At 41.0% G+C, this 26,424-nt stretch overlaps 1 protein-coding gene across 4 annotated transcripts in view; it reads left to right on the top strand.

Moving 5' to 3' along the window:
* Positions 1-11,056: 11,056 nt before the first annotated feature.
* Positions 11,057-26,424, top strand: part of SPO11 (SPO11 initiator of meiotic double strand breaks) — a 38,372-nt gene continuing 23,004 nt past the window's right edge. For 3 of the 4 annotated variants that reach the window (XR_016280380.1, XR_016280381.1, XM_089513781.1), the window contains exons 1-2: positions 11,057-11,357; positions 15,996-16,109. Coding sequence is in view for 2 of the 4 variants with exons in the window: in XM_089513781.1 (XP_089369907.1) it covers positions 11,239-11,357; positions 15,996-16,109 (233 nt within the window). In the remaining 2 variants the exon portion in view is untranslated. The remainder of the gene's footprint in view (positions 11,358-15,995; positions 16,110-26,424) is intronic. The other variant, XM_089513782.1, reaches the window with a different exon arrangement.

Raw genomic sequence — 26,424 nt, 5'->3', positions numbered from 1 at the left:
TTTGTTATAGGTGATGTCTCTTGACCTCGTAGCTCTGAACTGGTACCAACTGGATCAGATGCAGTCTTCTCTGGAACTCAGGATCAAAGCAACCTCCAACACACAAGCTTCAGCTTGCTGGAACAATGACTAGTGAAACAGCTGCTTAATTAAAGAAACAGACTTCACAGCAGACATCACTCAATGAGGGTTTTATTGTCTTAGTTGCTATTTACAAAACTAACAGCTACAAGTACTATGTAACACATCGTTCTCTTTCAGAGTCCATGCTCAAAAAAACAAAAACAAAACTTGAACAGTCCTTTGTTCTCTCTTCAGGAAAACATTCCCACGATGTAGTCCAGCCTCTTCCCACATAGGAACCAATCACAGTACAAACAACAAACATGTCATGTTTACATTCTGTCTCGGTCATTTGTCCTTGAACATTCTGTTTTCAAGCCTAGACTTCCTGGCCTTCAACAGGAACCAATTTTTACTTTAGCAAACCATTGACACATCTGAACATTTTCAATACAAATATACAGTATACATTAACAATACCTACAGATACCTGCACAAGAACTCCAACCATCACCCAGGACAAAAAAGAAGCACAATCAAAACAGTGGTAGACTGGGCAAAATGCATCTGTGAACCCCATTTCTTGGAACATGAATTGAAGCATTTAGACCAGGCTTCACAGGCGAATGGTTATTCCACTCAGACATCAGAAGGGCTGCCAGACCCAGAAAAACTGTAATGCTTAAACCTCTTTTTGAAAAATATACTTTGGCTGTAATTTATTTAAGGGGTGAAATAGACTGACATAAAAAGCTGACTTCTGGGTGTTTTGGGAGCATGGCGTACAGATGATACATGCCCCCAAGACGTCCAGAAGCTGGATTCAAGCCAGGCATCTGCCCAAATGTGGGTCAGCTTCTGGGCATTCTGGCGGTGCTGTGTTTACATGCTGCACACCGCCGGAACACCATACAGCTGGCATCTTGCTGTGGCGTGGTGGAAAAGACAGCTTTTTGCTAGTGCAAAAAGGAGCAGCTATTTGCTGTTTCCTTTTGGGCCAACAAAAAAGCGGATTGGGCCCCCGGTGCGCGGTTGCCGTGACCCCAATCTGGCTATCTCAGGAGCGGTTTGTTTTGCCCCTATGTAATGATATGATAAACTTGCTGTACTAATTTGTAAATCTGCCCTTCAACAATTATACGTGTCAATTTGTAGTTTTAATTATACAATAAAGAGATAAAGAAACAATAAAGAATCTGTGTGTGTATGGTGTGTGGCTGTGTGTAATAATGATCAGTGTTCCTTTCAATGGGAGCAATGCAGGAAATTTTATTCAGTGCTGCAATCGTTCCTAATGGCAGTCGATACTTGGTGATGAAATGAAATAAAAGGAAGCCTTTAAAGTATCTTACCATGTAAAATTTAATTAACTGATGTTATTTAAGGTTCTAACATTTATTTGTCAGCCTCTGTATCAAAGAAGCCCTGGAATACTGTTTGATATGAAGTTCTTAAATGGAGCTTCAGGGGTTTTGCATAAATATTTCCTGTGTGATCTGAAGATACCTAAAAAACCCAAAGGAAGGTGTGTTAATTCAAAAGGATTCAGTAATTTCCCCTACTTTTGTTGTTCCTTTGTGAACTGAAGCATTTTCTCTCATGTCATAGCCTAAAGCTTCACTGGATTTTTGTTAAAAAGGAAAAAACTTCAGATAGGTTACGGATAATCTGGTTAGGAATAAATGGTGATAACAGTATTGTATGTTCTATGTCTATATCAAAATAAAAGGTAAAATTCATTCTTCTAAGCCTAACCCACTAAAATAGTTTTGCACAGAAATAACTTATTTCTAAGAGTCTTACACAGAAAAATCTCCCATTTAATTCTACTGTAAAAGAAGTTGTTCAGTGGCAATTTGCTGAGCAATCCACCACTCTGAACATTATTCTAGCTTCTAAGAGAAAAATATATAATGCTATCCTGAACATACACGGATTTTGGTATCCATGGGGGGTCCTGGAACCAAACCCCAGCATAGCAAGGGCCCACTGTAGTTACTTCTTCTTAATACAATGACAATTCCAATTTTTGTTGTTGTTGTTGGGAACTGTCCTTGAGTCAATCTCAACCTATGGTGACTCTGTGAATGAGACATCTCCAAGACCCCCTGTCCTCCACTACTCTGTTTACTTCCTGTACATTCATACCCATGACCTCCTTAATAAGAGACCATCCATCCAATATGTGGCCTTCCTCTCTTTCTACTTCCTTCCATCTTCACTAGCATTATTGTTTTTTCCAATGAGTCGTGCCTCCTCATGTGTCCAAAGGACTGGAGGAGGACAAACGTTATCCCCATCTTAAAAAGGGGGGTAAAGAGGATACCAACAATTATCGTCCAGTTAGTCTGACATTAATACCAGGAAAGATTCTGAGCAGATCATTAAACAGAGAGTCTGTGAACATCTAGAAGGCAATTCTATAATCACAAAAAATCAACATGGGTTTCAGAGAAAGAAGTCATGCCAGACAAATCTGAGCTCTTTTTTTGATAAAATTACCAGCTTGATAGATGAAGCGAATGCTGTAGATGGGGAACCTTGTCAAAGGCCTTACTGAAATCAAGATACAGTATATCTTGATTTCAGTAAGGCCTTTGACAAGGTTCCCGATGACATTCTTGCAAACAAGCTTGTAAAATGTGGTCTAGACAAGGTAACTGTTACATGGATTTGTAATTGGTTGACTGGCCAAACCCAAAGGTTGTTCAACAATGGTTCCTTTTCATCTTGGAGAGAAGTGAACAGTGGGATCCCACAGGGTTGTACTGGGTCCCGTGCTATTCAACATCTTTATTAATGACTTGGATGACAGTATTGGGGGCATAGTTATCAAATTTGCAGATGACACCAAATTAGGAGGAGTAGCTAATACCCTAGAGGACAGGATCAGAATTCAAAATGACCTGAATAGACTAAAAATGGGCCACAGCTAACAAAATGAAATTCAACACAGAGGAATGTAAGGTACTGCGCTTAGGGTGGAAAAATAAAATGCACAGATATAAGATGGGGGACACCTGGCTGAACAAGAGTACATGTGAAAGGGATCTAGGAGTCCAAGTAGACCACAGCTTACACTGTATTTCAGACTACCCAAACCATGCCCTCCAAAATCTCACCAAAGTTCCCCAAAAGTGAATTTCATACACACCATGTAGGTTATATTGCATTGGTCAGACCATTCCAAACATATCTTGTGATACTTGCCTACAAGTGGCAGTCCCAGTCCTCCCTCTTAAAACATCAACAGTTTTCTGCAGTTTTTCTGTTTTAAGAGGGAGGACTGGGACTGCCAGTTGTAGGTAAGTATCACAATGTATATGAAAAATAGGTTTAGCAACTGAAATAAAGGTAAAACCTTCCATTAGAATTTATTTTCTTCTCAAATGTATACAGAATTGAGAAAAAGTGCCAGTTCTCTTGTTATGCAAAAAAAAAGTTTAATAACATACCTCCCCAAAAGTCCGGGCTGTAGGCATCCGCTTTTCCTGTGAAGGGACACCGTAGCAGCCAAACTGCGCAGTGTCCCTCCACCCCAAAAAGAACCCGGAAAAACCGAGTTATTCTTGGGACGCTGCATGCATGCCACAAGCGCACCATTGGTGCTCTCATGATATAAGCAACGCACAGTGAGTCTATACGCTGCGCATTGCTTACGTCATGATGGCGGCTGCCATATGGATGGGAAGCCGCCATGACGCCAGTGCCTGTGCACTCCGTAAAACCTAGAATTGGCCGGAGGACGGCGCTTCCTGCCCGTCTGTCCCGGGCCTCAGTTTCCCATCTTATACCAGTGATGGCCCATCTATATTCTTCTACTATCTTCATGTTTGTCTGCTTGCTTTGTGAGTTGAAAAGAGGTTGAGCTTTATAGACTACACGATTTTTATTCCCAAGGCTCTTTGTTAACAGGGAACCAAATAAAAACTAAACTGCCAGATGCCCCAGGATTATGTTACAAAATTACAAAATTATACACTTCCTTAATAATGAGGAAGCAGCAAGACAAGCCACACACCCTCTTACTTTAAGCAATTAATAATTATAGTACAGGTTGAAAAAGAAGTGTAATCACTGCCTTACACAGTAAGTCAAACAAAAGACAAGTCTTATAAACTGTGGAAGCAGCAGAATTTCCCAATAATAATATCCATCAATGGGTAATGACCCCCGAAACTGATGAACCAGAGTACTGCATTCTTCTAGGTATCATGGAACCAGAATCCTGATTCTCAAAAGGGCTGTCCAGAAGATATGAACAAGGTTCACACCCTCTAGAACCATGGGTTTCAGGGGGAGACACCAAACCTGAGAAGGATTTAGGCAGAAAGAAGGAAAGACCTTCAAACCCTCTTAAGAACCAGGGACCCTTTCACATTGCATATGATACCACTTTAACAGCCATGACAACATCATATAGAATCCTGGGATTTGCAGTTTAGGGAAGTGATTTTAGAATTTTAGAATTCTCTGAAGATGCCAGTCACAGATGCTGGTGAAACATCAGGAATAAACTCTTCTAGAACATGGCCACATAGCCCCAAAACCCACAAAAAAAAGGATTTTAGAATACTTTGCAAGAGAGATCTACTGTCTTACTCAGCTACAAACCCTAGAATTCCATAGGATGTTGCCATGGCAGCTAAAGGTGAATTATAGCACAATTCATGTGAAGTGTGAAAAGGCCCCAAGGTGGCAACTAAGGCTGACATCATGCAGTTTGAAATAATTATGCTGAGATGCAGTCTGAGACAATTATAGTTATTTTTGTTTATTTATATACTCAGCCATGATTAAACTAGTTACACTTATTTACAGGGCATCAGAAGGGAAAGTAGACCATATAAATCCTGGCCCTGCTTTGCATGGCATGACTGGAACATGCATGCCTGAACTCCCTGAAATTTCATTTACATTACAATAACCTGTTACACAATCTACAATGAATAAATATAAATAATCATTTTGTGGACCTTGAGTGGGAAGAACTGAATCAACTGGCATTGTCAAGTAGTGTGTTTGTTTTCATAGTCTAATTAAGTTCAGATGCTGAATTGTGTGTGTTTCTGTATTTGACTAGCCAAATTTAACACTATTTTAATATTTGAAGGCAGAGAATCATGTTGTTGTTGTGTACTTCAAGTCATTTCTGACTTATGGTGACCCTAAGGCAAACCTATCATGGTGTTTTCCTGGCAGAATTTGTTCAGAGGGGGTTTGCCCTTGCTTTCCTCTGAAGCTGAGAGATAAGCAACTTCATGGTAGCAATTTCATTCTCACTGCAGAAAAATTGAAATGAAGGAAAATATACTATTACTTTATGAATCTGCTGTCTGAGAATGAAAGATCTCAGTCCTCTCTACTTAACAATATAGGCATTGCAATCCCGCTGTCTGGTTAGACGGGGATTGTTAGTGCCTTCTTAAGATCCTGGAAGGTCCAGAATTTAATCCATTACCCTTCAAAGGCAGCTGATGGTTTCCAGCCTATGCCAGACCACCTTGGCTCCTAATACCAGAATGATTTGCCCAAAGAAAAAAGAAGAAAGTAGTGGTAGATATCAAAAGTAGGACACTATGCACACAGCTCCCTTGTAGATATCTCTATGAGCACCATCCATTATCAAGCTCTAAAGGCACTCTTGCTCTGAAGTCTGAAGGTAACATAATCTCTGAAAGCAGTCCTCAGGAAACCAAATGAATTACCTGTTAGATCGCCTGGTCATTGGTTCCCCTACCTACAGCTGGAAACTGTCATTAACAACGTAATTTAGTCTGGAGTCCAAATTTTCCCCATCTGCTTCAAAGAAAGAGAACCTCTCAGATTAAAAAGTGAGCTGTATTCTCAAAGATAGGCATCATAGGTCTGAATATCCCCTCTCTGTCCCTGAAGAAGATCTATGGAAAATACTGTATAGGCAGGGAAATGGTCCTATACCATGTGTGCTAAGGACAGCCATAAAATCTACAAAAACTTAAATAAACATTTTAGGGATTAAAAGACACCATTGGAAATCTTTCCTTTTGGAAAACATCATGGAGACTCCTTTAGGAGGATAAAAGGATGCCATAGAAATCTGAGTCCTGGCAACAGGCCAGACACTACAGGATGATAAAGGTCTAAAGTCATTAATTTCTCATGCAGTGATGAGCCATTTCAGGCTTAAAGGGGTTGATTATTGCCACTCTTACAAGTCCCATTAATTGGCCTTTGCGTGCCTCTGGAACTTAATCAACAAGCCCTAGCTCTGCAGGAACTTGAAGTCCAGCACAATGCTAGGATGATGTGTTAGAAACAGAAACCTAATTCTAGGGAATGTGAAAAACCTGGCAACTGTAAGGCATGGTCATTGCCAGTAGTACAGAGTCCTGAATAGTTCTCATTTTGAGGTAAAAAATCAGTGTGAGTGATTTCATAAACACCTTCTTTAACCTTTATCACAAATGATGAGGAAAAACATACTAATATGTTGACTGGACAGTCATTTGACTTGTATTTTACCTCCTTAACTTCCAGAAGGGTTTTTATGTCCATTGTAGCCCTTGCAAAAAAAGAGAGAGAGAACAAATTCAAGAAATTATTAAATCTCTAGCACTACAACATCTCCTCCTCCACCACCACCACCCCAATTATGTTTTGTTGCAGAATCCACAAAGTAGGCTTACAATACAGCCATTCTGTTATTACCTGCTGCTATGAACCATTTTTCTAGATTTCAGCCACTTGCCATGCAGTTTTTTCTTACAAATAGAAAAACAGCTGGGGCAAAACATATTCCAGCAAATCGATTTATTTTTGCCACAAGATAGGTTTGTTTGTTTAGGTAAGAGAATTTTTTTAAAGCCCCTATGTTGTTGTTTTACATACCATAAGTGTATCTATACTGCATAATTATAGCACCTGAAATCACCTAATTGCCATGGCTCCATCCTTCAGAATCCTAGGATTAGACTATTGCGCTAGAGAGTTAGAACAGCATTTGGGGAGAAAAGACTATAACTTTCTAGCAGAAAATTTTAAGTCTCTCACTATAGATCCCAGGATTCTGCAGGATGGAGCCACGACAGTTAAAGGGGTATCAAACTGCTGCAACGATGTAATGCAGAGACACTCTATGATGCAACAAAGCAAAACTGAGGTGTTTGGTTGCCTTGGTAAATTGGCCCCATTCATGAGAAATTGAAATGTCTTTCACGGGAGGGTCAACTTTGGAATTAACATGAGTAGAAAAAATGTACATTTTATTTTATCTGAGTTTGTTACACTTTTATTCTCTCTTGTACTACTTGGGTGGAATATATTTGATTCTGCACACACATGCAGCTTTAGACATGGGACATGTTTACACTCTACTGGGATTCTCACTAGTGGTCAAAAATACCCCACAACTGAAAAAAAAAATGTGTTTTTATCAGTCTGCAAGAGGGTCAAAGAAAATAACTATCCTTATAAGTATTTCGAAGACCCATTCCAAGGGAGAGGTACATCCCTAGAAAACACTTCATTTGAAATGTTTGTTTTAAGAACAAAAAATGCAATTATTTTGAACATTATATTCAACATATCTGTGTCCTTCCTTGCTGCATGCAGGTGATTTAGGCTAGGAATCCCCCCTCCCCCGCCCCAAGATGTCACAAAATGCAGCAAGGACAAATAGGGATCTGCACCCAAATCTTTTAAAGATGTAAAAATGCAATATACCATCCACTAAATCAAACTTGGTCTCTGCAGGAATGCATGCCAGGGTAGACTACGGAATATAGCAAGATACTCTTTATTCAAAAATCAATTTTTCAAGAAGTATTTTTCTAGTGGGGCAGGTTTCCTGAATACTTATGGTGATGACCAGCTCCCAATTTTTTAACTCTTAAGGCCTTGTTTTGTTTCATATCCTATCAAACCTTTCTCATCAGAAGCAATTTTGGGGCTTGACAGTATGGCATTCTCTTATTCTCTGAGAAGAAACAGAGGTAGCTGGTCCATGACTGCTTTGTACATTTTATAGGCTAACTTCTCTCTTTCTTTTTGACCTGGGCTAAATTCAGAAATCCTTGCAGTTTCTGAACTGGTCTACTTCCAAATCCTAACCCCCAGTGTTACCAGTTGGCCTTTGGCAAGTCTAATCCTTAAAAAGAAAAGGGAGAACCAGCTACTTGCTCTATAGTGGATGAAGTGAGTTGCCCTTCCTTTACGTTTGCTTTTTCATGAACAAGCCACAGAGCAGAGCACAGTGCTTCATATAATGAAGGAAAGAAGCAGCTGTTTTTCCCCTGAAGAATATGAACCAAGAACTGCTGTTCCACTCTGCAGAAATATTCTTTAGCCATCAACAAAGAAAAGACTTCAGTTCTTTGGGAAGAACACCAGCTACTGAATTATTCTGATGCTAGACAACTAGTGAGGCCTGCAGCCTCCCATTATTACTCTAAATCCCAACAGCCATTTTAAGATTTCACTTCCCACTCTCCACTAGGAGGCAGCAGGGAGGCCCTCCTCCAAACATTAACTCTCAGTTCAATATTGTTTTATAGTAGGCCTCAGTGCCTCTACAAGCTAAATTGGTGAGGCAGAAAGGTTTGCTGGTCTTTTGACCACCATGAAACCGGGGCAGAAAAGGAGGACAGTCACTGAGGCAATGGTCCAAAACACACTGCAAAAATAATCCAGCTTGAGACCGTTTTAACTGCCCTGGCTCAATGCTAGGGGATTCTGGGAACTGTGGTTTTGTGAGACATTTAGCCTTCTCTGTCAGAGAGCTTTGGTGCCACAATAAATTACAATTCCCAGGATTCCCTAGCACTGAGCCAGGTCAGTTAAAGCGGTCTCAACTGGATTATTTCTGTAATGTGTTTTGGACCTGAGAGAAAGGCAGCATAAGCCTTTGTAGACTGAAGTCTACTTCATCAGATGCATTCTTTCTGTCATTTAGCCTCAAAGGTGCCACCAGAAAGATCCCTTTGCAGACTGATATAGACTAACAGAGCTAAGTCTCTGAATTTACAGTACGTTCATTGCTCTCTTGGCATTCATGTGCAGTTGGCTTTTATTTTATGGCTGCTAAAAGACACCAAACCAGAGGTGAACTGCTGCCCTTCCCCAAGCTTTAGAGAGTGATTATCACTGCTTTCCTTCTCCACAATATTCAGCTTTGTGCCAGCTGTTGTGAGACACCATATGATGTCTGTGGAATATAGCCCAGTAATGCCACTGGCAGGTCACTGGGGCCAAGCAAATAGCCAGATAGGGACTCCAAAATATTTCTCATCACCAGCTTCTTTTGCTTCCATACTGGGAAAAAAGCCAAGCTCAGGAAACTGCACTAACCTCTCCACAGGAACACCCTGCTGATCGTTCTTCTTTGTGTTTAATACTGGAAACACAGCTTGAGTCCCAACCTAAAATGGTGTTGTACCTTCAGTCCAGGAGGATTTCCAAACTGTCTTCCATTTTGAGTATGACAAAGAAGCACAAATTTATATTTATATTAGCGGTTTTAGCATTTATTTGGTAGTGTTGTAGTAGGAGTCAGGCAATCGCTTGGCCCCACTGACCTGCCTGTGGCATCACTAGGCTCCTACACATTAATAAACTGATAAATACAATTCCAAGTGTGTTGTAATAGTTTGGGTGCAAGCCAGTGTGGTGTAGTGGTTTGATTGTTGGACTATGACTCTGTTGACCAGACGTCCTCCTTTTCCAGGACATGATCTACATTTCAACCTTCTGACCTGGAGGAATTACAAACTGTCCTCCATTTTGAGCATGACTAAGAAAGATGAATTTATATTTATATTAGTGTTTTTCGCTTTTATTTTGTAGCATCTTACAATTTTCATGAACGCCTTGTCCTCCTTTGCAGTTAGGAAACCTGGTCACCCTGCTCTGGAGACTGGGTTTCAGATCCTGGTTTGTCCATGTAAACCCACTGGGTGACCATGGGTGAGTCACAGTCTCCTAGCCTCAGAGGAAGGCAATGGCAAACTCCCCCCCCCCCCGACAAATCTTGCCAAGAAAAACCCATGATTATGACCTTACGGTCGCCGTAAATCAGAAATGGCTTGAAGGCATACAACAACAACGAACTAGTCATGCCAGAATCTTGCAGCTGCCTACTGGCCAGACTGGCTGAACTGGGAAGTCTGAATGGTGTTATTCCTGCTGGAAAGAACTGTGGGCGCAAAGAACAAAATCACACACACCCTAGTTTTTGGGGGGTTTCTTGGGCTATGTGGCCATGTTCTATAAGTTTATTCCTGACATTTCGCCAGCAACTGTGAAGATGCCAGCCACAGATGCTGGTGTAATGTTAGGAATAAACTCTTCTAGAACATGGCCAATTAGCCCAAAAAACTATGGATGCCGGCCGTGAAAGCCTTTGACTTCACACCTCTCTCACACACCCCTTTATACAATTGCGCATCTGACTGGAAATTGTATCATACTCCAGCACTGGCAACAGGGCAGGGGCTTCCATCACACCTGGAGCAAGAAACTAATCCAGAGCAGTGATGTCCAAAATTTGCTGTCCAGATGTCCAGATCTGTAGGTGTAGAGGCAGGATATAAATAAATTTTATTACTATCATTATTGTTATTTTGGACTTCAGCTCCCAGTCTTCCTGATAGCTGGCTGGGGCTTCTGGGACTTGAACTCCAAACCATGTGGAAGACCAAAATTTGGGAACTACTGGATGATGGAAGAGGGGTTCAGGAAGAATGGCTGTTAGGCTACCACTGCCAACACCCTCTGCATTTCCCTCCTTCTGCTACTTTTTCTGAGAGATTAGTATTATTTCTTCTTTTTAAAAATCATTTTACAAAAGCAACATCTCAGAACTAAAGGGGTGTGTGTGTGTGTGTGTGTGTGTGTGTTTCTGCAGCAGCAGGTGAGACTCGGCTCGTCCCGCCTCCCGACGCGATTGGCTGCCTGCCTGAATCCACCTGAAGATTGACAAGAAAGAGTCTCTGCTGGACAGGTGCACAGATTACCTCATGCCCCATTCTGCCTCTCCAATGATCCTGGCTGAGGGCAGGAAGAAGTGCTGGTTTTGTGGCACGTATTTGAACTTTTCATGTAGAAACTGAGCAGACAGGCGAGGGAGAAGGAGCATCCCTCGCCACGCTCTGCCAACAGTTTAGCCTTTCATTTTTGTTTGCTCGTATCAGCCTTAAGATGGCTTTCTCTAGACAGACAGACTGGACCTTGTTCACATTACTGGATCAACATCGACTTTCCCTCAGGGAAGCAATGGGAAAAACTGGTGCTGCCAGTGATAGCTATGAGATATCTAGGTAAAGACACAGAGTCATATGAGGGATTTCAAAAATAGAGCCACTTTCACTGTGGTCCAAAACACACTGCAAAAATAATCCGGTTTGATAGATTTTTGTGGGTTTTTCGGGCTATGTGGCCATGTTCTAGAAGCGTTTGTTTATATGCAGGCAAAATGTCAGGAACAAACTCTTCTAGAACCTGGCCATATAGCCCAACAAACCCACAAAAAACTATGGATGCCAGCCATGAAAGCCTTCGACTTCACAAATCCAGTCTGAGACAACTTTAACTGTCCTGGATCAATGCTAGGGAATGCTGGGAACTGTCCTTTTTGTGAGACATTTAGCCTTCCCTGACAGAGAGTTCTGGTGCCACAATAAACTAAAACTCCCAGGATTCCCTAGCACTGAGCCAGGGCAGTTAAAGCAGTCTCTAACTGGATTATTTCTGCTGTGGTGTGTTTGGATCTAAGAAAAGCACAGGAGAGAGTCGGAGCTCTGCATCCTTCTGTATTCACACTGCTCTGTATAAAATATCAGAGGAAAGAGATAGTATATATTGTTGTATACAAAACAATGTTGTTGTTGTGTGCCTTCAAGTCGTTTCCAATTTATGGTGACCCTAAGGCATACCCCATCAAGGTTTTTGTTATTGGTTTTGGGTTTGTTTTGGCAAGAATTGTTCAGAGGAGGTTTGCCATTGCCTTCCCTGAAGGCTGAGAGGATGTGACTTGCCCAAGGCCACCCAGTGGGTTTCTTAACTGAGCTGGGAATCAAACCCTGGTCTACAGACTGTGGACCAGGATAGTTTTTGTTGGCTTTTTGGGCTATGAGGATGCCAGCCACGGATGCTGGTGAAACGTCAGGAATAAACTCTTCTAGAACATTGCCTCATAGCCCCAAAAACCCACAAAAAACTATGGATGTCGGCCATGAAAGCATTTGACTTCACATGTAGTCCAGGACTTCTCAGTGTTGTTCTTCTATACCATCAAGTCATTTCAGACTTATGGCTCCCCTAAAGTGAACTTGTTATGGGGTTTTCCTGGCAAGATTTGTGCTGAGGGGGTTTGGTTTTGCCTTCCTCTGAGGCTGAAAGAATATGACTTGCTCAAGGTCACCCAATGGATTTCTATGGCTGAGCAGTGACTGAACCCTGGTCTCCCAGAGCCATAGTCCAACACTCAAACCACTACACCATGCTGGCTCCCACCCTTTCTCAGTAGGCTCAGGCAAAAGCACACTGCCACAGCCCCTCTTAGCTTGGGCATTATTCCTCACTAATAATCTTGCTATCTACACCCCGATGTCTCTTTCGTATGTTATATGCTGGAGGGTATATGAAGAGTTCCTGAGCAAGACAGGGCAGCAGACCTGTTTGTGGCTGTATTATTTCTTCACTATTATGGAGCTTTTCAGGTGCTACACACATGATCTCAGAAGTCTGGGGTGTGCCATGGGCAAACCAACAGATCAGAGAAACAGTTTTTAATCTCTATCTCCCCCCCCCCCAAAAAAAAAAAAATCAAGTGCAGAATTGGCTAAAACCGTGCAATAGTTTCCAGTGTCACAAAAATAAATTAATATTACTGCTGACAGTGTATGGATATATGGCACAAATACAGTGGATATGTAGTGTAAATAATTTACCATTTAATGCCATTGTCTTAAGCAACATACTGTATTGTTTTCCAAATTTAATTTAGAATATTTTAAATCTAGGTTTATATAACACAGTTTGCTAACATACTTGCACAGTCCCTTCTTCTCTTTCCCTCTCTCTCTCTGTTTAATTCTATAACTGAGTTTAATTCCTGTTGTGAAATAATAATTTAAGTGCATTTCTATTTGTATTGCCAAAAGGAAAGAAAGAATGCTCATGCTGTGACTTGTTGGAAAAGAGCTGACAGGCCTTATCCTCATGTGATACATCTCTAGTGCCTTGCTGTTCCCAGCTTAGATTTCTCTGTAATTAATGCTGAGAGCTTTTTAAGTTGGCATGTTTGGCCATTAATGCATCTTTTTCTTCTTAAGGGTTACTTCATCTTTAAGAAGTGGGAGCTAAAATGAAAGAAAGAACATATGTGATTTGTTCCAGTGAGCATGCCATTCAAATCCTCCCCTTTCTCCTTTAAAGCACTCTCAACTTCTGTTGGTTCCAAGACATTAAGCCTGGATGTGAAACCTGGATCTACCATTTGGCACTGTTTACCAGTCACACATTTCTAAAGATGAAACAAAAACATATCTGTCTAAATTATCTGGCTTAGGCAGAACAGTGATAAAATTCAATACACATGGAACATAAAAGAGCATTGCAACAGCAGGAGAAATTGAAAGAAACAGAAGTAAAATGATAAAAAGTACCAACAGAAAACATGGCAAATCAGTAATGTTCACAACCCTTTGATTCTGTCCATCAAAGTTTTTTTTATTCAGAAGCTGTTCAAACTTAAACACTAGCAATTTTGGGGGAAACTATGGCTGAAAACCATATAATACCTTTCTGATATATTCTAGCCCTCTAATATATATATGTACAATTATCTTCAAAAAGAACTTAATATACTTTTAGTAAGGAGGAAACACACTGTGAGAGTCTGATGTTCATTGTAATATATATCACAAATATGCCCCTATTGAAGAAAAGACCATATTCTTATCCACAATTGAATGTGATCATCCAGAGCTAAAAGTTTAATCATGATCCAAAAAACCACACAACCAGTTCTTCATGCCAAAAGGGACTTTAGACTTCTGCTATATGAAATGAAGCCAAATGGCTGGGACACCACCATCTCCATTCTCATGGAAAGCTATTTTTCAAACCAAGGGAAGACTCTCAAATTGTTTGCAGTATGGCAATAGTTTACAAGACAAAAATGGGAAGCCCTTGAGAATGCCTTAAGTAAGTTTTCTGTTGGATTTTGAACAAATCATCTGTATAAAGTGATTATGAGAAGGATGTTTGAAAATCCTGAGCTGCCTACCACTAATTTGGGACGTAAAAGCACTCACAAGGGAAGTTAAATGCATAAAGTTTATTTAGAATAAAAGTAACATCATGGAGTTAAAAGAAGGTAAATAAACAGATCTTGAGTCACACCAAGACATTTTAAGTACTTACAAAACAATGTCAGCAATAAGTGCTGGTAGTGGTTGGTCTCCTGGAATCACATCTGGAAGTACTGTATCCTGCATAACTCTAAGGTATTAGAGAGATCATATACTGCAAAATACCCAAGGTCTTTAAGAACAATGATAGTTAAAGATGCTTAACTCCACCTTCAGCAACCTTGATTACATCATGTTACTCATGCTAAAATCTAAATAAATGTGAAAAGCTAAATGATAGATTTATTTAAGAAATCCTTTTAGCTATGAACACTTCCTCAAGACCTCCCCTCTGTAGTTAGTTACTATGTAAGTTCTTACACCTCTTAGCAAGCCCTTGGCTGTCAGTTTTGTTTTGCTGAAATACATTGTTTTCAGCTGGCACAGCCCAAAGCCTGGTTTCTTGAATCTTGGCATAATTTTCTCGTTCGAGCAACTCTGGGCATCTTCTTTTGAATCTTAGCTATCTTGAATTATGGCATAATGCTGGATGTGATTTTGTTTTATATAGTCTGTTCATAGAATCATAGAGTTGGAAGAGACTACAAAGGTCATCTAGTCCAATCCCTTGCCATGCAGGAACACACAAAAAGCACCCCCAACAGATGGCCATTCAGCCTCTGTTTAGAAACCTCCAAAGGTTTGAATCGCAAAATTTTGCCTTGTCGAAGCCTATGCTAATAATTGAGCTAACCTGACCTAGTCAATCCAACCATATAGGGAAAAAGGCATAAAAATAAGGAATCTGACATTCTAACATTTCACATCTCAATTTATATGATTTTGATTATAGCTACAAGTTATAATTGCTCTTTAAATATGTTCATAAAACATCTTAATGCTATATATAAAATGTTCATCGAGACCACAGTAATGCAATTGGAGAGAAGGGGCTGAAAAAAATTAAGCAAAACTGTTATTTTCTTCACAGGAAGCTCAAATCAGCTCACTATTAAAAAACAAACAGGGTGCAGCACTACCAGTATTCTTTGTTCAGTTCATAATGTATTTTATCTCCGCTGCCCCCCCCCCTGCACCACACACACAATGTTGCTATCCAGCCAAAACCTTCATATAATTAAAAACCACAGGCACTCATTCAAAGTGTCAGATCAAAAGGTTAATGTGCTATGGTAGAAAGGAAGTACTTATATTATACCCTTGAACATTTTTTTTGAAGTTTACAGCATTTAAAAACAAGTTAAGTCAAACTCTGGCCAAAGCTAATATTACATCATTTGATTTAAAACATTAATCATAGTTGTTTTAAACCAGTTGATCCAAATGTTTGGCTCGCTGAGGAAAAATAACCCTCATCAGTAGGGGTTGGCAATGCACTTTCTAAGTTTCTACACATGGAATGGCAGATCAAGATTTCTAAGGCTATTGAAAGCAAAACAAAGTGCAGGGTTTTGGTTTTGCCATTTCAAAAACCTAAGTAATACATTAAATCAGTTATTAATTGTATTGAGAATTTTATCTGGAATTGTGGGACCGCAGTGTGTGCTGTGTGATACTGTAAATCAACTTGTTTTGTTTCAGCTCTGAGGTTCTTAGAACAATCGAAAATGTTATTGAAGATGCTATCCTATGTCTATCCAGAAACAAAGCACCTGTTCTCATCTTGAAAAACAGATCAAATTGGGGAAATATACAGTAGGTATCTCTTACTATGCTTGTCAATCTAGTGTTCATAAAGTGTTAAGAGCATGTTAAAGAAATTGTGTACAAAGTGTTAGGAATATAGGAAGCTACATGGTGCTGTCTATACTGTCTATCCAGTATAGTCAACTCTGGCTGGTAGCAACTCTTAAAGGCTTTAGGAAGGATTTTTTCTAATCCTACCTAAAGATGGCTGGTATTTTCTGGTGCTCTTCCATTGTGTAGGGATAAATCTACTTAAAATTATAAGACTGCATATGCTCAGAGTGATATGGCAGTCCTAAACTTGCTTGTTTGTTTATATTGTCCTTCATCATATTAGTTTTCAGGGTGTTGTACAACAGTAAACTAATTTCAGGGGCCCCTCCTCTCCATATTGCATGAAACCCTCTTCAGTGCTGCATGATCAGCAAGATTATACAGGCTTGTTCTTACAATTCATCCGGTGTATGATAACTGTAGCTTTTAGCCAGTGCATGGCAGTGGTATTTCTATCAGTAGCTGAGTGCATAACAATCTGGCTAAAAATCAATATAGGTTCACTAAAAAAAAAAATCAGTTACCATACAATGAAAAAGCCACAATGTCCTGAAAACTGGTGATAAGTTCTGAAATACTGTATTACTATATCATCTTAGCAACAGAAAAACAAATTGCCCATCTTTTACTGCATGCACTTAGGACATTTCTACTTGTCAAGTCTATTTCAGCTTATAGCAGCTCTATGAATTAAAAACCTCTGAGTCACGCAGTTATCAAAAGCCCTGCTCAGGTCTTGCAAACTTAGGGCTGTGGCTTCCTCAAGTGAGTCTATCCACCTGTAGTGCAGGCAGTGGCGTCCCTAGGGTTGGTGTCACCCAGTGCAGTAACTCAAGATGTCACCACCACACCATTGACCTCCTCCCATTTCACACCATACAGAATCCTTAGCAATGATTTTTCCACTAATGTTACTCGTAAATAGTAAATCTCAAATACCACTGAATGTAAGTAATGCTAATAGTGTGACATAAACAATGAGAAAAATTAAAAGTATACCTTCAAATTACAATATCATACACACAGCCTAAATGTATTTACATATACATGATGAAGATTTGGTTAAAATGTGATGTTTTTAGAGAAAATTTAAAATATTTTTTTAAAAATTAAAAATTCAATTAAAAAAGTTTAAAATTGCAAACTTTAAAATTTTAATTTTAAAAAATTCTGGGGCCTCTACTTTCTCCTCCTATGGAGCTTCACTCTACTCCCACCATCTTTTAAAGCATTTTAAAGGGAAGCAATTGAAAGCCAAAGCTTTTTTCTGCCAAAAGACAGGTGTTTCAGGAGAAGTGGTGTCACCCCCCCCCCCTAAAGTGTCACCTGGTATGGTTCACACACACCCCACACACTCCTCCTAGTGACGCTACTGAGTGCAGGGACCTTTTTCCATACACAGTTTTGACTAGGTGTTATGAATTTATGCCAGCTCCAACAATTCTCTTATGCCTTCATGAGTAGGGATTTTTGTCCATACCACAATATCTATATTAGGAAAAAAATGCATTGTAAAGTAGAAAGCAGTACGAAAAGAAGACCATATTACTGATGGATTCACTCAATAAATGAAATCACGATTTGAAAGACCTCAACAAGACTGTTGATGATCAAGGATCTTGGAGGGCTCTCCTTCATTGTTTGTTGCTGTTAACTGCCTCAGGTTGATCTTGACTTATGGCAACCCTGTGAATGAGAGAGCACATTGTTATCAACAGCCTGTTGTCCTATTGTCAAGACCTTTTATCAGGTTTTATCTCTGATAAATGCTTCACCAGTGTCACCCTCCACAAGTGGTGCAGTTGACACATTTAGGGGCAAAACAGACGGCCTCAAAGGAGTGGCTTCTGGCCACCCCTTTGATCACCGGGTTGTGGCCGCGGCATCCACATGCCATGCCCCCAACCCAGCCTTTCCCAGCGCAAAAAGGAGCAGAAGAAAGCCACTCCTTTTTTGAGCCAGGGAGAGGGTGTCTTTGCCTCCGCAGCGGCCTTTCTTCACTGTTTCTTTCATGCAGCATATCTAAATGCTGCACCACCAAAACACCATGGATCTGTCGCACATGTGGTTGGCTGTGCAGCTTCTGTCTGAATGCCACACCTTCAGTCTGCCGGGAAGCTGGCTCTTTTTGACCATCTGTTTTGCCTGTCAGTCTGGCTCCTCAGCAAAAACCTGTCTGACATGGGAGACCCTACCAGTAACACTGCTGCAATCCGTATATCCTCTTGCCTTACAGGGGCACACAGCCCCTCCATAGCAGAAATGTAGTGCCATTGGTGGTTAAATGTAATTATTATATACTAAATAGTTACCACATCCCCTAACTAGGCTTAATAGATTAATTTCTTGGTTAATGGCACCCCTTATTAAAGCTTGGTAATACTGTACTGTAAGTGGTTCAATTTAACTGTTGATTTGCTGACTCATTTCCTCTTCCTCCTAATAAGGCTTAAGAAGTAAATCTGCTAGTTAACAGTGTTCATTATTCATGTGGTGCAGTGAATAAAAAATTCTTCCTCATTATTCATTGCTGGTGTTTTGAGAGGAGGATTGGAGGGAGCACTGGCTATTTAGAAACTGGGCAAGGCCCCGACTGAGCTTGGGATCTTTGGCCCTTACATAAAACCTACATTGATCATTTGCTATACTTAAGACTGTATTTAATTATTCTAAATGAGTCAAGAAGCAGAGGAGGATATGCTCTGCGTAAGTTCAGAAACATTCAAAATATTTTAGATTAGAAATTTTCATCCATATTCTCCAGCTGCTCTTTATAGCCATTTATTGCTGGAGCTCAGTGCTGTAGTGAATCAGTATAAATAGAATGGACATATCCTTTCTTATTTACCACTTCCAATCCATATGAACAATCTGGAGTGTTTGCAGAGAGAGTGAACAGGGTGGGAATCAGAAAATGCCAGAACTATATTTGCTGATGGGTCTGTACTTTTGTCTCAAAGGCCCCATTTTATAATTCAAACCAAGAATTGTGTACAACAGGCCTAAAATAAGACAATAGATGGCCACTATTAACATTTAGTTGTATGCTATATACATCTTTATAGAAATGCTAATGGATGTGGCAAAAATGTGAACTAGTTCATTGAGGCTACTCTTTGGATGACTAAATCTGGTTCCAATTCACCCTCTTGATATATTTCAACTTTTATGAGCTATGCTGTCGTTACAGCCTTTTTGAGGTGTTACCACAGTGTCTTCTGCCACCTTAAGGCCATAAAAAGCACTGCATTTAACAAATAAAGCTCAGAAACAAAACTTTAGTAATCTCACGCTTTGCCTATTCATGTTTTGCATACTGAAAAATCAGTCATATAATATTTTTGCATAATAGAGACTCTAGACATTTCATTCTTGATAGATTCACAAGATAGTGCACTCTGATTATATAAGTAGAGTGTCTAGATTAAGGGAAGTAATAGTGCCACTATATTCTGCTCTGGTCAGGCCCCAACTGGAATATTGTGTCCAGTTCTGGGCACCGCAATTTAAAAAGGATGTGGAGATACTGGAGAATGTCCAAAGGAGAGCAACTAAAATGGTGAAGGGTCTGGAAGCCATGCCCTATGAGGAACGACTTAGGGAGCTGGGGATGTTTAGCCTGGAGAAGAGAAGGTTAAGAGGTGATACGATAGCCCTGTTTAAATATTTGAAGGGATATCATATTGAGGAGGGAGCAACCTTGTTTTCTGCTGCTCCAGAGACTAGGACCTGGAACAATGGATGCAAGCTCCAGGAAAAGAGATTCCACCTCAAAATTAGGATGAACTTTCTGACAGTAAGGGATGTTCGACAGTGGAACACACTCCCTCGGAGTGTAGTGGAGTCTGCTTCCTTAGAGGTCTTTAAGCAGAGGCTGGATGGCCATCTGTCAGGGATGCTTTGGTTTAGATTTCCTGCATGGCAGGGGGTTGGACTGGATGGCCCTTGCGGTCTCTTCCAACTCTTATGATTTTATGATTGCACCACAATATATTAATTTATTATTATGAGTGCTCAGTTCTACACATATTGCTATAACAGAGAATTCTGCTGATATGAGGAAATATTATTGGGATAAAAATGATATAAGGAATGTAACAAATAATAGAAGGAAGGCCATCAAACGGTTGACATTGTCTAATTATAGTTGTTGTTGTTGTTGTTGTTGTGTTCCTTCAAGTCATTTCCGACTTATGACGACCCTAAGGTGAACATCCTAAGGGATGAGGTGAATGAGTGGTTTAAGATGCCAATTCTGATGATCGGAAGATCAGAAGTCTGGCAGTTTGAGGCTCAAATGCTGTATGAGGGGGTGAGCTGCTGTCACTAGTCCCAGCATCTGCCAACCTAGCAGTTTGAAAGCATGCAAATGCAAGTAGATAGATAGGTACCACCTCAATGGGAAGGTAAACAGCCTTCTGGCCAGTCATGCTGGCCACATCATCACTGGAGCAGTCCTCAGTCATTGCTGGCTTTTCATCTTAGTAATGCAGATTACGACTAGACATTCAAGTCAATGGAATACTTTTACCTTTTTAAGGTGAACCTATCATGGGGTTTTCTAGGGCTGAGGGTGTGTGACTTACCCAAGGTCACCTAGAGGGTTTCTATGGCCAAGCAGGGAGTCAAACCCAGTCTCTAGAGTTAAAGTCCTACGCTCAAACCACTACACCATGCTGGCTCTCGCCTAATTATATAAATTTATGTTTATATTAAACACAACAGTATGTTTCCTAAGGAGCCGCTTAAACTAAGCATTACAGTGTACACCAAAGAGTGCTATAAAGGTGCTATTAATCCTAACACAAAATAATTGCTAATATATTGGAGCCTACTTCCAGATGTAATTTTTCAGCACAGCCGTTATGAATCAGCTTGATATTCACCTCTTTCCAACTACCTAATTGTCAGTCCCTAGTCTCTTCTCACCTTGTCTGTGAACAGTAAATTACCTCGACAGGAACAACTTCAACACTTGACATAATGAGTGGCACACAGATGATACTAAACAGCTGTTTAAAGGCAGTAACAGGAAGTACATGATGTTTAATGGTGCTGACAGGATCTAATGAAATACTGCTTGGTCCTCAGAAGAAATATTCTGTATCAGAAAAATTTTCTCAAAAATAAGACATGTATTGAATATGAGCCAGTTAATAAGTAAAGTTAGCAAAGGTCCTAAAACCATATGTGTCTATACAGTGGTCCTGCTGTACCAGCAGGGATTTGTTTCCGCACCCTCTGTAGATGCTTAAAAACGCAGAATATTGTGCTCCAATATTATTTAGTGGTGGTGATGTGAACACATACACTTCAGCATGTGCACATGTACATCACTGCCAATGAATAACGGGGCATGGTGATTTTCAGGCAGTCATATTCACGGATCAAAAGCCCAGTGATATGGAGGGCCCACTGTTCCTTTAGGTCAATCAAAAAGGCACAAAAACCTTTCTCTTAAAATTTCCCCTTAAAATACAGACTTTTGAGTGATTTTATAGCCAATGTGGCTGTTCCCATATTGTTTATGTGATTTTAAAAAATGGCTCTGTAGTACAAATGGGGCAGAACTTGTTTTAAAGTAAAGTTCATGTTAAAATTTCTGCATATGTTAATAAAAACAAATTTTCCAGCGATGGAGGTGGAAACATCCTATAACGTGGGTTGATTCCACCTCTTGCTCCGAAATAGGCAGGAAAAACAGAGCTCCGCTCGGCCACCTCCCTGGCAGAGTTCAGGAAGGAACTAAAAACCTTCCTGTTCAAGTTAGCATTCCCCGATATAAGCTCCAGTTAGTCTCCCCCCCTCTGACGGCAATGGCGAGCTGGCCAGAATGTATTTTTAATGTAAATTTTAATGTATTTTTTCTTATTGCATATTGTATTGTATTGTGTATTTGTTTATTATGCTGTACACTGCCCTGATTACAAGAAGGGCGGTATAAAAATAAAACCTTTATTTATTATTATTATTTATTATTGAAGGAGTCGATGCCACCAGAGGGAGCAACCCCCTCCATCCCTCAGTCTTTTTCCTGCCTCGCTCCAAGTAGGCTGTGTTTTCCTTTTCTCCTCCTTCTTTGACTTTGTCTTAAAGACTTTAATATTTCTTCTAATATTTCTTCTATTCTTCTTATATTGATGATCTGTTCTCTCCTGCAAAAAACAGCTATGTTTTCTTTAGTCTTGCTCTATTCCTTTGACTATCTAATGGCTGAATCAAAGCCAGGCAGGGAGAGACAGTTCAGAAGCTGCTGTGCTGTGAGGCAACAAGGCCCAACTCCAGCATTAAAGAAGAACAAGACAGCCCAGCCATGTCTGGCCGAAGGGGCTGAAAGGCCAGAGAGCCCAGGTGCGGCCAGAGGAGGGAGACCCCTCGATCCTGGACCAGATGTGCTCCGCTGCAATCTCCAACCCCAGGAAGGCGTCTGTGCAGTGAGATGGACATCCCGAAAGGAATTGGCATGGTGGAGGAGGGAATATTCCCTGTCCTTAACCAAAAGGCGCCACACCGCAGTCACCATCCCCAGAAGGGGTTTGGGCGGTGAGATTGACAACCAGAGAGGCCTTGGCGTGGCCAGAGGAGAGAACCACCTGTCCTTGGCCAGATTGCGCCCACTGCAGACATCAAACCTGGCAAGAGGTTTGGGCAGTGAGAGAGAGAGAGTGGAAGCAGACTTCAAGAGGTGAGTGATGATCCTACTTCTAATCCTATGTTTGTGGGTTAAGATTTACCCCAGAAGTTTGTTACTGCCTTCCATTGCCAGTTTTCAAGGAGATTTCATTTACCTCAATAGTGTGATTAGAGAGTTTGTTTCTGGCTTACATTGCCAGTTTTCAAAGAGATTTCAGTTATCTCAGAAATATGGCTGGAGAGTTTGTCTCTGGCTTACATTGCCAGTTTTAAAAAAGTTTCTGGCTTACATTGCCAGTTTTAAAAAAGTTTCTGGCTTGCATTGCCAGTTTAAAACAGACCTCAACACAAAATTACAAATGGAGAGTTTGTCTCTGGCTTGCATTGCCAGTTTAAAAGAGACCTCAGTTGCACAGAAGTGCAAATGGAGAGTTTCCCTCCAAAACCAACTGCCACCTCCTCCTCCTCTCCTTCCTCCATGAATCACTTGGACTGAAGGGATCAGAGAGGGTTAACAAAAGGATCTGCCAGGTACATTATCCCCTAGTTGGATTTTTCAGTCACTCCTTTGGATAAATTTGCCTAAACAATTTATTTATTGTTCTCCCCTTGTTAAAAGAAGAGGCAAAGCTACAACTTAAGGTGTGGCAGCCATTTTGTTTAAGGACACCAAGTCAAGTCAAAAGAAGAAAGGCCTGCTGCTTCTGCTCCAGTCTGCCTCTCTTAAAACAAAATATTAACCGGAGTTCATTCCTCAGAAGAGGAATCTGATCTGAAATATATATATATATATATATATATACACACACCTATATATGTATGTATATATGAAATACAAATAAAAATGAGGGCCCTTCAATAGCCTGAAATCTCTTAGACTTTTGGGGTCTGATGATCTTTTATTATTGCTATATTTGTTTTTATGTTATTATTGTATAAGACAATTAATATATTACAATTTAATAACACCTCGGTGCAATTAAAGCTGTAAGATCCTGATCTTTCTCAAGGGAAGAATGTTCTCCCCGTCCAAACCTGGGCCTTCAACACCAAATACTCCATTTTCATACAGATTTTATGAAGGTCATAAGGCCTCCATAGATTGTTATTGTGAGACCAAATCCAATAGCTCTGTGTGTGTGTATAGTTACAGCTCACCTCGTTATGGGAATCAGCAGATCCCACTTGTGATTGCCATAGTTTATGCTCAATGAAAGTTGTTTCTCCTGTTTTCATTTTTTCTAGAGCTATGTGTGGCCTACAGCGCTTGTTAAAAACAAACAAACAAAAAACACTTGAGGTCAAAATAAAGTTCTGCCAGAACATTAAAAAATGGTTTAGGATAGTGGCTATTTCAGGAGACACTAGCCTAAATGGGATTTGATACAATCCAAGACCACAACTGGTTTAGTTCCAGTACAACAACAGATTTGATCAAAGAAATTGACACATAGATGTCCATTACAAAGAAAATCTGACATTTCTACCTCTTACTGGGGACAAATTGTTTAGAATAAAGTCTCTTGGCTGAGTCTAAGGACAACAAAAAGACCTTACCATCTTTTATTTTTTTTTTTAAAAAGGTTCTTTCCTATAATACATTCCTCAAATGAAGAATGAAAACAAGGCCCTGACTTTGCTATATTGTCTAAATATGATAATGGAGAGCCTTTAGAGATCAAGATCGCTCCATCTTTGTGACTGAGCATTTTGCAGTGTTACTACACAATGGTTAAGATTTTTAAATAACATTTTTGAGGCCACCCCTCCACTCCAATTAGTCTACAAGAAACGGTCTTGATTTGCCACAAGGCAAAGGTGACTTTTCATAGACCAGGGCCTTCAATCCTAGAGACACTCTTCAGAGCTGTCTTCACAAAGGTATCAGGTAAGAGTGGGATAAACCTGCCACATTACACCTAAGTTCTGTGTCTGTTAATAAGCCTTATCATTTACCTTGACAGGTAATGGCAAAACTGCAATTCTAACCAATGGATAACTCATTATAAGTCCTGGGTTTCTCCCATTTATACTCAAGCTTTACGAGACACACATTCCCTCTCTCTTTCACACACATACATATACAATATACATGTATATATACATACCCTAATGAAAAGACAGATAAACGATCATAAACAGCATCCTCCTTGGCAATTAGGGCTGCTTCAACTATGTCATTTTCTCAAGGGCTGACCTTATGTGGGCTAAAGATTTTATGAGATCCCTCATAATCAGGTGAACATAAAATTATATCAAGACAACCTACAAAATACTCAGAACGGCTGCTTTCTCAGCTTATGCCAGGCCAGATGTAATACAATTTGACAAAAGGCCACAGGCAGCCTCTATATTGGTCAAGAGGCAGATTTTAAATAAAATCAAACAAATAAACCAGGGGTAGGCAACCTTTTTGAGTCGGGGGCCGGGTTGCTGTCCCTCAGACAACTGGGGGGCCGAAGCCGGAGGGTGGAGCTTCCACCCTCCGGGGGCGGAGCCGCACATGGGGGTGGAGCTTCCACCCTCTGGGGCGGAGCCACATGCCAGGGCGGAGCTTCCACTATTCGGGGGCGGAGCCACATGTCAGGGGCGGAGTTTCCACCCTCCAGGGGCGGAGACGCATAATATTTGCAAGAAGCTACTAGGGCCGGCAATGCCATAACACAGGAAAAACGCATGCACACTGTCTCAACCCACAAAAGAGCAAGCAAGTCCATGTGGGGGGATTTTACAAAGAGAATACCAAAGGAGAACAACAACAATAATAAGAGCAATATTTGCAAGAATGGAAGCGACTAGGCAAGGCCACAAAACAGCAAAAAATGCATGCCACTGTCTCAACCCACAAAAGAGCAAGCAAGTCCATGTGGGGGGATTTTGCAAAAAGAATACCAAAGGATAACAACAATAATAAGAGCAATATTTGCAAGAATGGAAGCAACTAGGCAAGGCCACAAAACAGCAAAAAATGCATGCCACTGTCTCAACCCACTTTCTTTCTCTCCCTTCCTCCCTCCCTATCACTCCCACCTTCTCACCTTTTCTCTCTCTCTTCTCCTCTCCCTCCCTCCCTCTCCTCTCCCTCTTACCTTTTCTCTCTCTCTTCTCCCCTCCCTCCCACCCTCTCCCTCCCACCCACCCTTTTTCTCTCTCTCTCCTCCCCTCCCTCCCTCCCTCTCTCTCCTCTCCCTCCCACCCTTTCTCTCTCTCTCTCTCCTCCCCTCCCTCCCTCTCTCTTCTCTCCCTCCCACTCTCTCTCTCTCTCTCCTCCTCCCCTCCCTCCCTCTCTCTTCTCTCCCTCCCACTCTCTCTCTCTCCTCCTCCCTTCCCTCCCTCTCTCTCTCTCTGCCTCCTCCTCCTTCCCCCCGCCCCCCCATTTATAGGAGGGAGGAGGGCGGGGCCAGGAGGGAGGTGGGCGGGGCCCATTTGAAGGCCCGGTGCGGCTCCTGGAGCCCCGATTCAGGGCTCCAGAGGCCGCATCGGGCCTCCCAGGGGCCCGGTGAGGCTGCTGAAGCCCCGTTTCAGGGCTTCGGCTGCCGCATCGGGCCTCCCAGAGGCCCGGTGCAGCTCCTGGAGCCCCGATTCAGGGCTCCAGAGGCCGCATCGGGCCTCCCAGGGGCCCGGTGAGGCTGCTGAA

Source organism: Sceloporus occidentalis, unplaced genomic scaffold, assembly GCF_023333645.1.
Source record: "Sceloporus occidentalis isolate IW3139 unplaced genomic scaffold, rSceOcc1.0.p SCAF_3, whole genome shotgun sequence".
Taxonomy (NCBI): Eukaryota; Metazoa; Chordata; class Lepidosauria; order Squamata; family Phrynosomatidae; genus Sceloporus; species Sceloporus occidentalis.
The sequence above is the reverse complement of the archived record's forward strand: the minus strand, read 5'-3'. Positions and strand labels throughout refer to the sequence as shown.